At 44.9% G+C, this 11805-nt stretch overlaps 1 protein-coding gene across 1 annotated transcript; it reads right to left on the bottom strand.

The window, feature by feature from the left end:
- Positions 1-3697: 3697 nt before the first annotated feature.
- Positions 3698-4240, bottom strand: LOC135412461 (proline-rich proteoglycan 2-like). The gene has a single exon (XM_064651259.1). It carries the CDS (start codon positions 4238-4240, stop codon positions 3698-3700), a length of 543 nt encoding a protein of 180 aa, XP_064507329.1.
- Positions 4241-11805: the final 7565 nt, after the last annotated feature.

The raw sequence follows: 11805 nt of genomic DNA, 5'->3' as shown, positions 1-11805 counted from the left end.
AGAGCTGACTCATGACTGACAAACCAAATCTACTGGATTTAAGTGCCACAGCCAAAGAAATAATTGCCCTTCTTAGTTTGGATTGCCTGTCCATCAGGTGCTGGCATTTCTGCAGCAGGGTTGGAGAGCTGGCCTTGCTTCTCTCTGTCTTTAGGCCCAGTTCAAGCTCTGTCATTTAGATTATGTGTCTGATGAGGATAGGACAATGGTACCAGGTGAGCAAAGCCAGTGTTTCCCTATGCTAGCAGGAGTATCTTGCTGGCTCCTGATGCTGTAGCTGTCCTTATCCTTGCCCACTGTGGTCAGCTGCCTGGGACAAGACAGGGATCTGGGATGGGTGAGACCTGCAAAAGGATCTGTGTGATGGACAAACTTGCCAGGCAATGGAGCCATAGTGAAGTCAGCCCTGGGAGGGTGACTCTGAGGATGTAAGCTGCTGAAGCTGAGTCACAGTCCCAGGCATTTGAAAGAATGTGGGGCTGGAATGAAATATAGCAACAATTAACGAAAGCAAAATCTACTGGATAAGAGCTTCCTCCATTTCATTTTCCTTATGGATGTTATTGATTCATCACTCTAGCAGCCCTGGCTCCCACCCAGGATGCAAAGTGCATAATATAGGTTGTCTGGAGGCAGTGGCCATGGAAGATAAGGAACATTTCTGTTCAGTGTTTTGTACAGGAAGCTCTCTTGTACGTATCCTACCCAAATTGCTCACGTAGAACAGCAAAATGTATCATGGGGAAAGAGTCGTGCCTGTTTGGATTACTGTGCTATTTGAAGGTGGCTATTACCAAGTGGGTTGTATCAGTCACTGCAAGTAGTTGTTCTGGGAGCAGATGATGCAGTGAAAGCTGCTTCCTATGAATCTTTATTCCATTCCTCTGTTCACCCAACCCTTTATATGCAGCTTCACCCAGTGACTTGCACAGCCCCACACCACCACCTCCGGTTCCACCGTCACAAAAGTCCCACCTGCTTTCCTACACCACAGTGCCAGCTGGCCAAGCAGCAGACACTGGCAGTGAACTGGGAAAGCTCCAGTAACTGGTGTATAGACTGGCTGGTATGTGCACCCTGCTGGGTCACCCCATCAGCCAAACGAGTGACTCTGGAACTATAGGGTCTGTCCTAAAACAAGGGCGTTCATTTGGGTATCTCTTCTCAGCTTGGTGCTGATTTTCATTAAGCTTGGTGAGGTTGCAGAGATATTATTTTGCTACCTCTCTGCCAAATTTAGATGGAATTGGCCAACAGGTTTAAAAGCATTTGAACAGAGGAGGAAGGTGGGAAAGGAGAGGAAAACAGACAGAAGGATCGCATAAGCCTCATTTCATTAGGAAGCCAGGCTGAAAAAAAAAGAGTTTATCATCTAGCTATTAATTTTTTTGATTTGTTTTAAATACATGAATACAAAGAGAGCTGTTTTTTGGTCCAGACCAGTAAATAAACAGGTACCACTTAAGTCTGAGAGATGGTTTTTCTGTTACCTGTGTGAATGAAAGGAAGAAGGAAAAAATCCTGAGGCTTACATATTTGGAAGGGGAAAGTGGAGGAGTAGAAGAGATTATGAGCAGACAGAAGGGGCAATGGTGATCATATACAATTAGAATAATTTTCACCATGGTAACAAAAAATAACCTCCCCTAGAAGGCACTTGAACCTACAGGACCAATGTAAACAAAGAGAGTGATGAAGTATGTCTTGTTTAGAACATAATTCATTGCAGCTCCAATGAAATTCTTAATGCAGGATGATATTTTCCCCTTAAAAATCACTTTTAGAAGATGGAAGCTGTTAAACTCTTTTAATCTTCACTTCCAATGGTTGCCAGCAAAATCTGATCCAGAAAGTCAATTAGAAAGAATTCTCCTGTGTGCCAGGTTTAATTATCTCCTTGTTGTGCATTGAATCACTATGTAACTCTTCTCTTTAACTTCCTGCACAGAGTTTAGGATTGTTAAATCTACTTTTCCAAAGGTATCAAACAGAAAAAAGTTAGTGCCATTCTGACTGCCTTGCAAAGGAAGGGAGATACTTAGATTTAAACAGAATCTTAGGGAAAACTTTCCCTCAACAGTCATGGTTTGCTGATTAATACAATTATGTGTAAATAGAAACTTTGCTTGGTTCTTGTGTGGAAGAAGCTACGCATGAAAAAAAGAGTGCATCTATACCCTAGAGTCTGAGTCTTACTACGCTAAGCCAGCTGTCTGAAAGGAAATGGTCAGAATCTTGTCAATCGTTAGGAAAGAATTTGTTTACCAGATGTTCATAATAATCCTGTGAGTATAAAAGATAGGGAAATCTGACTCCTTACTGAGGACCAGGGCTTGCCACTCCTGTTTCATTGACATCAGCAAGACTCCTCATGTCACAGAGGGCAAATATTTTCTGGGAGCAGATTCCTGTTCTGAGCCCTCCTACGTCATTTACATACACACCATCGTTACAGGATTGCTCAGAAGCTGCTGTGGGTGACCTCTTTCTTCCCATCTCTCCCACACTTACAGTCACATATGTGTAAGCTCTCTGTCTCAGAACCCAATTACCAATGCGTGTGGTCTGGGCTGGGTCTAAATAATATGTGTGAAAGGGACAAGAGACCTGCTCCAGAATCTCCAAAACATCTCCAAAACAGTGAAAGGTGAGTGGTACATTTGAAAAGGGTCGTTCAGCCTGGGAAGCCACCAGAGACTGAGAGCCTAGGACACTCATTCTCTTCTCCACCTTATTGGACCTACAGAAAGATAACACCACTGTTATTTTAATGGAGTTGTCCATCCAGTATCTGCCACAGGCTTCAAGGAAAATCCACTGAGCTCAGCCCACCAATTCAGACTGCTTGAGCCAGGCTGTCTTGATTGTGCGGGAAGGGGATTAGGCAGCACTTAGGTAAGGTGATCCTACCTACAGAGTCAGGAAGGTGATAACCCTCTAGCAGATGGGAGCTGACAAGTAAGTGGGAGGTGGACACATATCCCAGCCGACTAGCTGTTGCCATTCCAGCCAGGTCTTTTAGTCTTAACTTGTGACTGCCATCCAGGGCTCAACTGAAAAGGAGCCTTGCAAGAGACCCATTTTAGGATCAAATGGTCGCATTTAGTTAGGTTTGGAGGGATGCTTGGTCCGTATGGGGGATTAAGTAAGACAGTGGCTTTACCTAGAGTCACCATAAGATGCTGCTGCACTCTCCTAGCAACAGGAAATAGCAGGAATCCTGTTAGACTGCTGGATTTGGGAGTTTTTCACTGCTCAGAAGACAAAGTGAATAGGTTGGGCTAAAGGACTTTGGTGTCACAGGAACAGAGCAAAAGGAACTGGCCATGGAAAGGAAGCCTGGTGTTGCTCAGGGCTCAGTTTTGGGGCCAGTCCTGTTTAATATCTTTATCAACAACCTGAACTGAGGTTGTAGCAAGGTGGGGATCAGTCTCTTCTCCTAGGTAACAGCTATAGTACAACAGGAAATGGCTTCGAGTTGTGCCAGGGGAGATTTAGGTTGGGTATTAGAAAAAATTTCTTCACCAAAAGGGTTGTCAAGCGGAACAAGCTGCCCAGGGAAGCTGCAGAGTGACCATCCCTGAGGGGGGGTTTGAAAGACGTGTAGATGTGACACCTGGGGACATGGTTTAGCGCTGGATTGGCATTGTTGGGTTAATGGTTGGACTCGATGACCTTAGAGGGTTTTTTTCCCAATCTAGGTCGTGAATCTGCGCGGGGACTCCAGGACAGAGGGAGCCCTGAGGGGAGGAGGACAAGCGGCCCCGACCCCCTCCTCCCCCTCGGCCGTGGCCGGGCGGCCCTCGAGCGGCCCCGCGACATGGCGGCCGCTGCCCGAGCGGCGCCTTCCCGCTCCAGCCTCCGGCAGGCGGGACCCGGCAGCTCCCGGGCGGCCCCGCAGAGCCTCCGCCCGCCGCCCTCCCCGCTGTCCCCGCCGGCGCGATGGCGGGTCCGGCCCCGCGGGGGTCCCCGGCGGCCCCGGGCCCGGCCCTGCCTGAGGGGAGGGCGACATCTTGTGGCGCCTGGCGCGGCCGTCGGGGCGGCCCCTGGGTCGGGCCGAGGGCGGAGGGGGCGGCCCGCGGGGTCGCCGTCGTGGCGCCCGCCTCCTCTGCCTGAGGGCTTCGTTGTGGTGGCTCCGCAGGGGTAACGCTGAGCTGCTGGTGGAAATCACGGAGTCGTAGCAAGGTTGAAGGAGGCCTTCAAGGTCATCCAGTCCAACTGTCAAACGCAGCACCACCATGATCACCCCTGAACCATGTCCCCAAGTGCTGCATCCAGATGCTCTCTCGAACACTTCCAGAGATGGTGACTCCACCACCTCCCTGGGCAACCTATTCCATTCCAAAGCCTAACCTCTCCTTCAGTGAAAAAAATTATTTTAATATCTAGTCTGAGCCTCCCATGCACAACTTAAGGCCATTTCTTCTCATCCTTTCATTTGAGACATGGCAGAAAAGATCTACCCCCACCTCACTACAGCCTCCTTTCAGGGACTCAGAGACAGTGATAAGATCACACCTGAGCCTCCTTTTCTCCAGACTAAACACTCCCAGCTCCCTCAGCTGCTTCACAAAGGACATGTTTCCTAGACCCTTCACCAGCTTTGCTGCCTTTCTCTGGACGTGCTCCAGCACCTCAGTGTCCTCTTTGAAGTGAGTGGCCCAAACATGGACAAAGCACTCGAGTTGTGGCCTCCCCACTACTGAATACAAAGGGACAATCGCGGCCCTTGTGCTGCTGGCTATGCTATTTCTGATACAGACCAAGATGCCATTGGCCTTCTTGGCCAACCAAACACACTTCTGGCTCAAAGCCAGCTGTCTGTCAACCAGCACCCCCAAGTCCCTTTCTGCTGAGCAGCTCTCAAGCCACTCTTCCCCCAGCCTGTAGCACTGCATGGGGTTGTTGTGACCGAAGTGCAGGACCTGGCACTTTGCCTTATTGGATCTCCTACTGTTGTCCTCAGCCCATTGATCCAACCTGTCCAGATCCCTCTGCAGAGCCTTCCCACCCTCAAGCAGATCAACACTCCCACCTAACTTGGTGTTGTCTGCAAACTGACTGAGGATGCACTCCATCTCCTTGTCCAAACCATCAACAAAGACGTTAAACAGGACTTGCTGCAATACTGAGCCCTGGGAAACAGCAATACTGAGCCCTGGGATTTGTTTTGCTCAAGTCCAGTATGAAATTACACTGCCTTTTCAGATGTGGGTGGGTCCCTGTTTCATCTTAGTGCCTTTAGTTGCATAAGGAAGAGGGATTTGTGGCAGAGCATCCTTAAGTGCTGTTACATCCCACCAGGTTTCCACATGGATTCTCATGAAACCACAATGTGAGGGCCCACAAGTAAACAGATTAGTTATCAACTACTGTTCCAGTCATGCGTGTGATAGAGATACGGTTAAGGGAAACTGGCAGTGGTCTGGGGATTAAGACATTTTGTTTATATTCCTCTTTCCACTACTTAGTTGTAAAATGACATTGGATAAATCCTACCACCTTATAAGGCCTTGGCTTTCCCGTCTGTAAAGTTAATAGCTGCACTTCAATACCTTTCAAAGAGAATAATAGGATTTCTCTTTACTAAATTGTTCCACAGCCTAAGAAACCTTATTTTAAAACAACTGTTTCTTACTGGTTCTTTAAGAATTTCAAGTAATTAATTAGTTAATTGATTTGTAAAGATGATTGCTTTTCTTTTTGTTTTAGTGTTGAGATAGCAACATGTATTTTATTTCAGGGGAGGGGGTGGTTTGCTACTTTATATATTTTCAGTTTACTAAGATGGATAAATAAGCAGATGGCTCATTCTGATATAAGATTGCAGGCAGAGTTTTATAGACTATGAATTAATCCTGCACAGAAATATTTTAAACATTTCTGCTCTTTTTTTTTTTGTGTATGTAGAAATAGCTGCTCTACAGTCTTTTGTATCAGTCCATCCCCATTCCAAACAGTACTGCCTCTTGTGAAATATTATCTCTTGCTTTACTCATCTATTTATTGTTATACAATAAAATGAATGCCTAAGTCAAGAAATCTCAATACTCCCCACTAAAAACAGTGAGAGCAAGGCTGGTGGTCCTGGAGAGCCTTCTCTAGGTGACCTTACTTGAGTGGGGAGGCTGGACAAGGTGACCTCCATAGGTCCCTTGCCACCTCAACCAGTAGTTCTGTGACACCTCTGAAAGTCAGGCCGTGGATTTGCCTGCCTTTTCCATGCTGGGACTGAGAATATTGGTCTGGGAAAACAGGACTGTTTATGCTCTACCCAGGCATGTTACGCTCAGGGGAATTTGAGAACAGCTTCAACTGACAGGATGCAAGTCTCAAACTTTGCTCCTGTCTTTGTCCCCAAAGAGGACTTGACAAAAGTGCTGAGGTCATGTAACATGTTCTAGTCCCCGTGCATCAAAAGGAAGTCACTGCCACAGAAGGGATTCACTTGCCTTACAAGGATCAAGGAAAAGGCATCTGATGAAGTTCCCAAAAGAAGGAATAGTATAGGGATGAAAGAAGGAATTTTCTCCTTGTTCTACCATCCATGGGATAGAACTTGCTGGCACATCTGTTGCAATAGCAATGGTGATCATATCTTTAAGTCCCTGCACGTTGTGCCCTCCTTTCATATATCTCTGCCTCACACTTTTATGACTCAGTTGTCCATTCATTCCTATTTCGTGAGAAAGAGTGTGCTGATTGTCTGCATCTGTAAACCTGCCCTCATTCCAGCTTGAAATGTGGGGCCAGGTGGGTCTCTGATCTTTAAGGAGACTTGCTCCTTGCTAATCATTTACTAGTTTTAATAAATTGATTTGCAAGGGGTCTCTTTTTGGTATCGTGATTGTCACCCTGTGACACAGGTCCAGCCAGGAACATGCCCATGTCCTCTGAAGTCACACAGAAGAAAGAAAGAAGCAGAGAGAGCCACAGAGGTGATGCTCACTGTAACAAAAATCTTCAAAGCTACTGATGGGTGGGACTGAGGGTTGGTTGTTCTGGTGTCTGCATAAAAGGAGCTGGTAATGTCAGTCAATCAGACAGTTCAGTCGTGCATCTCTCAGTGGTCACTGCTCATCACAAGCACCGTGATAATCAAAGACCTAATGGGCTTGGGGATGGACTTTTGAATAGCTTTGTCTAGAAGCATTGTGCAGCTTCTGGTCAGATAAGGGTTTGAGTGGAGGGAGTGAGCATTTGATCATTCTGCTTTGCTGTTTGTAGTAATAACACACAACCAGTGTGACTGACCCTCAAAACAGGCAGCCAGCAGCTGTGTGGCTTGCACTGGGATGAAAACTGCTCTAGAAGCACTGTTGTCATCATTAGCATGTTTGACAGGGAATAATGCTAGGGAAGCCTTTCCACTGTCCTTGTGAGGGGCTTTGCTTTTATTCTCCAAGAGATTATGAATGGTCCAATCTGTTGGTCTTTTAGTCCCTTCTGTGTCCTGTGTCCATGGGGATTTCCAGGGACCCCACAACTCCAGAAAAATGCTCTGTTCTCCCCTCTATAGAGAATAAAATGATTTTCCTTAATTGTTCCCAGTCAGCCCGTCTCATTCTTCTTGGGGGTTCTGGATCTATTCCCTTGACAGCTCCTTGCCAGACTGCTGTTTCTGAGAACGCTCCGCCTTCCTTGGGCTGTAGTCTTTTATTCCAACCACTGCTAATCAGTACATACATAGCTGCAGAACATGAAGTAGGCTGCTCAACACATTAACTCCTTGGTGACTGGATAAGTATGGGGCTGGAACTCAACATTCTCCTCCTTAAAGGATATGAAACTGTGGGACTTCCTATTTTCCTATGGGTGGTCTTTCTGGAGAGGAAGCACTTTGCTAAAGACTGAAAGAAAACCTGACTGTAAGGAATTACCTGAGGAATATAAGTTCCCATAGGAAAGAATAGAAAAGAATTTCAGTCTGTAGTCTCAGCTAGTGAGTTACTATGGGGAAAATTTAATTGGCTACGTGGATAATCATATATAGCATAATAGAGCAAAAATAGGAATCCTGCACTTGGGATCCTTCATTCTGCTTCATATTTTTTTTCTTCTTTGTGCTTAACAAGAAAAGTTGAGCAAATCTAACAGGAGTGACAGAGCTCAGCTTCATCAGAGTGCATTTTGAGGAAGGTGATTCCCTTACTTCCCAGACAGGGATGTGTGTGGCTGCATTCTGTCCTCCATTTTCTGCAGAAACTATCCCACCCGAAATCCTAGTGTTGTCACAGGGCAGGATGATCTTCAGCTACTTCACACTATTGCTACATAAAGATTCATTTCTGGCTGTTGAGGATAAGGGCCATGGTGCTTGGTAATCAGCATTTGACTTTGTTTATTCATTTAATTATTATGACAGCTTTTGGAAGCCATCCTTAGATGCCTTAGATATTTCAGTGTGATCAGGATTTCCTCCCCAGTGCAATTGTATATCCTCATGTTGTTTCTTTTCCTCTTGCCTTTTGGTGTTCTGAGTGATCTAAAAGTTCCACTGCCAAGAAGAACAAGAAAGATGAGGCCTTTTCCCCATTCTTTGATCTCTAATAAATTTGAGCCAGTAAATAATATCTGCTAGCAATTCTTGTGTGTATCATATCTCTCAGGAAACCACACTGAGACTTCTATAATAGTTTAAGGAGAAAAGTGTGCTGAAAGTAGCCTTTCATTGTCTGTATTTGATCAGGAAATACATGACCTAAAATTTATTTCTATTTTAGTAAAAACAAATCAGTGGCTTTTCAAATCCCAAAGCAAAGGAAAGAGATAATACAGATAATAATAATAATAAGAAAATATTTGAGTTGTTTTTGTTAATCTGTGTGTGTGTTTATAGACAGAACCAGCAAGATGATACTGATCCAGATTGATGTGTGACTCTGTTAAGGCAGAAACAGAAGGCTGCCTTTCAACAAAGGGAAAAATAAGGATAATTCCACAAAACCTGATATTGTTGGGAAAAGAAATTTTCAGGATCCAGAGACTTTGGTATGGTAATGTGCGGTGATTAGGCAGGGTGAAAAACTCAAAAGAGATACTGCAGAAAGTCACATGTAAGTGTATCTTTGTCCAGTTCTCCACAATTGACTTTCTATCAATGTGTATATAGGGGAAAAAAAAAAAGATATTGGACCCCGGAGAAGGTGCTCTGTTTGTGGGCATATATGTATTTATAAACATACAAATGCGCACACACACACATACACACCCACGCTTATATACATGTGAATGGACATGTTTATGAAAGACATTTGGCCTTCTCAAACTGCCAAAAAAGAACTGTAATAATAAAAGTAACTTACACCATAATTGTAAATTTGAAAAACACTCAAACAACTTCAATGGAGATCGAATGTCTTGGGCCAGGGTTGGTAAAAGATGCCTAAAGAGTAGCGGAAGTTGGATTTAAGAAGTCCAGTGTGTGGAATATCAAAATGTTATTTGCTTTCCTATCTTAGTCATTTAAAAGAATGCAGGGTACCTATGTCCTTTGGGCTGTAGAAAAGAACTGCTTTTCCTCCCTCTCCCAGAAAATCAGGCCATTGAATCGAGGTGCAACTAGCAGCAGAGGAGGCCTTACTGGGATGTGTTGTTCTTCTTTGTGCTTGAAAGGAAAAGTTGAGCAAACCTCGCAGGAATGGCAGAGGCCAGCTGGCCATGACTGACTTGTAGCTGGTCTTGCCAACTCTCTGTGTGAATTCAGGAAGGAGAACTACCCTCTTGGCCCTAGAGCTGAAGGGTGGCACGAAAATTATGTTGAAAGAGCTACAACCTCTATGAGCTTTTAGTTCCTTATCATCCTACTCAAGGAACTTGCTGTTTCTGCCCAACTTCGGGAGAAATAATCCTGTATATCTTGGCAACAGCTTAGACTTCCCCCGAGGTCTCAGTTATACAAGACCCTGTTGCTTCACACACAGCTTTGTCTGTGCTTGTGGAGGACTGTCAGGGCTTGAGCGGTCTCTGGGCTGCGGTCACTAGATGGCAACATGATCACACACAGAGGCACGTTTCCTATTCCCTTCCTTGGAAGACACACTCTCCTGTGGAAGGACCGAAGACCGGAAGATTGCATTCAACTTCCTTGATGCCCTAAAGCTTTCTAAGATGGCAGGCAGTGAGTACAGCCTTATAGGAGACGTGCTGTGTCAGATACAGCATCTGCAAGTTACTTCATATTGCTGATTTCTCACTGTCTTCAAGGTGTCCCATCGTCTGCCTTTAGGGATTTGTAGTGAAACGAAACTCATCACATACTTTTTCCCCTGGTGGTTCTTAGCACAGTGTTGTGAAAACATATTTTTCAACTTTCTGTTTCAGTGTACACATCTCTGTCTGCACGGGAGTGCATTTATACAATGATTTTTACCTTGTGCCTTGCTATTTAGAAGAAGAGTGGTCCCTCTGGGCATGAAGGCAAGTAGGATTCGTTTTCCTGTAGGCTGTTGATAGTGCGTTGCCAAATTCTATCTTAGCTCAGTGGAAAGGGGGACAGCACATCTCAATTTCACTTGCAGGTCAGCATTTCTCCCAGGGTTGGTGTATCCTGTTTGCTGGAAGAGCTGCACAGTCTCAGATCCTTCTAAGGGGACATTATGGGTTAGCAATGTCCACTGCTGATGGTAGAAGTGTGTAATCCACAGACTGACACGAAACTGCCATCACAATTGTGCAAAGGTTCTCGCGACAGCTAACAATTGTCATCTGCATTAGTCTTGTTCCTGTCCTTCTCCAAGCTATGGGGTCAGAATATTTAACAACTGCAATGTTCAGTGATAATGAAATTAATACATTGAGGCTCCTGAGATAACTCATGTCTTTATACAAGATTAGCATTATTTGTTTGGCTGAAGGCATTGGTGCCTCTGTTTTAAGATGTGTCAGAATATTTATCAATATTTTGGAGGGCTACATACCTTGCAAACACTCTTAGGCATGTCTCCACTTTCCAAAAGAATCATCAAGGGAATGAACATTCATTAGCTGTGTGTTTACAGTAAGTGGATCACAAAATATTGGCAAGACCTGTACATCTGTGTGCCAACTGACTTGGGAACTTTAGTGGCTGAACCTTTCAGAATGATTGAGATTGATGGGAAATGATTCCAGGGACAGGACTCCTGTCTAAGTCTGTTAGCAGCTGCAGGAGCAATATCTTGCACAGGTGAATTAGTCACCAAGTATAGATAACTTCTCTGCCATCAACCCACAGCGTTTTGTAAAGAAAAATGTCATCCATACTGTGCAATGAACACACTGTTTTCTCTCTGTTGAGTGGTTTACCCGAGACTTTTCTGCAACTTCAGTGCCCACAAAACACATATTTGTTAGCCTGGCCTTCAGTGGGTAGTGTAGGTACAAAGCATCTATTGCTTTCAAACTTAAGCAAGTGTATTATTCCAGGTATGTGAGAAATCTTAACAAGCCGACATTTCCTGGTGCGCTGACCTCAGCCAAAGACATCATCTTCACATGCAGTCTGACAGAAAGACCCTTTGCAGGGGACAGATCCCCAGCCATTTCACTCACTTACTTCCAGCATTGCATTCATCCTCCACTGATGCTTCTTCCACAGTTGCTGAGAAACAAGAAGCATAAGGAAATATAAGGGCATGTGAAAATGCAAAGTCTACCTTCCTCCTTCCAGCAGGATATCTTACTTCAGTGTTGCTGTAGTGGTGGATTCACTTAAAGGCTGTATCTTCTCTTGCTCTGCTGAGTGGTGTCCTGTGTTTCGCCTTGAAAATTGTTTCCTATGCCAACCATTCTTTGGGAGGAAGAACTACCAGTTGCAATAACTAG

This window comes from Pseudopipra pipra, chromosome 3 (assembly GCF_036250125.1).
Source record: "Pseudopipra pipra isolate bDixPip1 chromosome 3, bDixPip1.hap1, whole genome shotgun sequence".
Classification (NCBI taxonomy): domain Eukaryota; kingdom Metazoa; phylum Chordata; class Aves; order Passeriformes; family Pipridae; genus Pseudopipra; species Pseudopipra pipra.
This window is presented reverse-complemented; position numbering and strand designations above follow the sequence as displayed.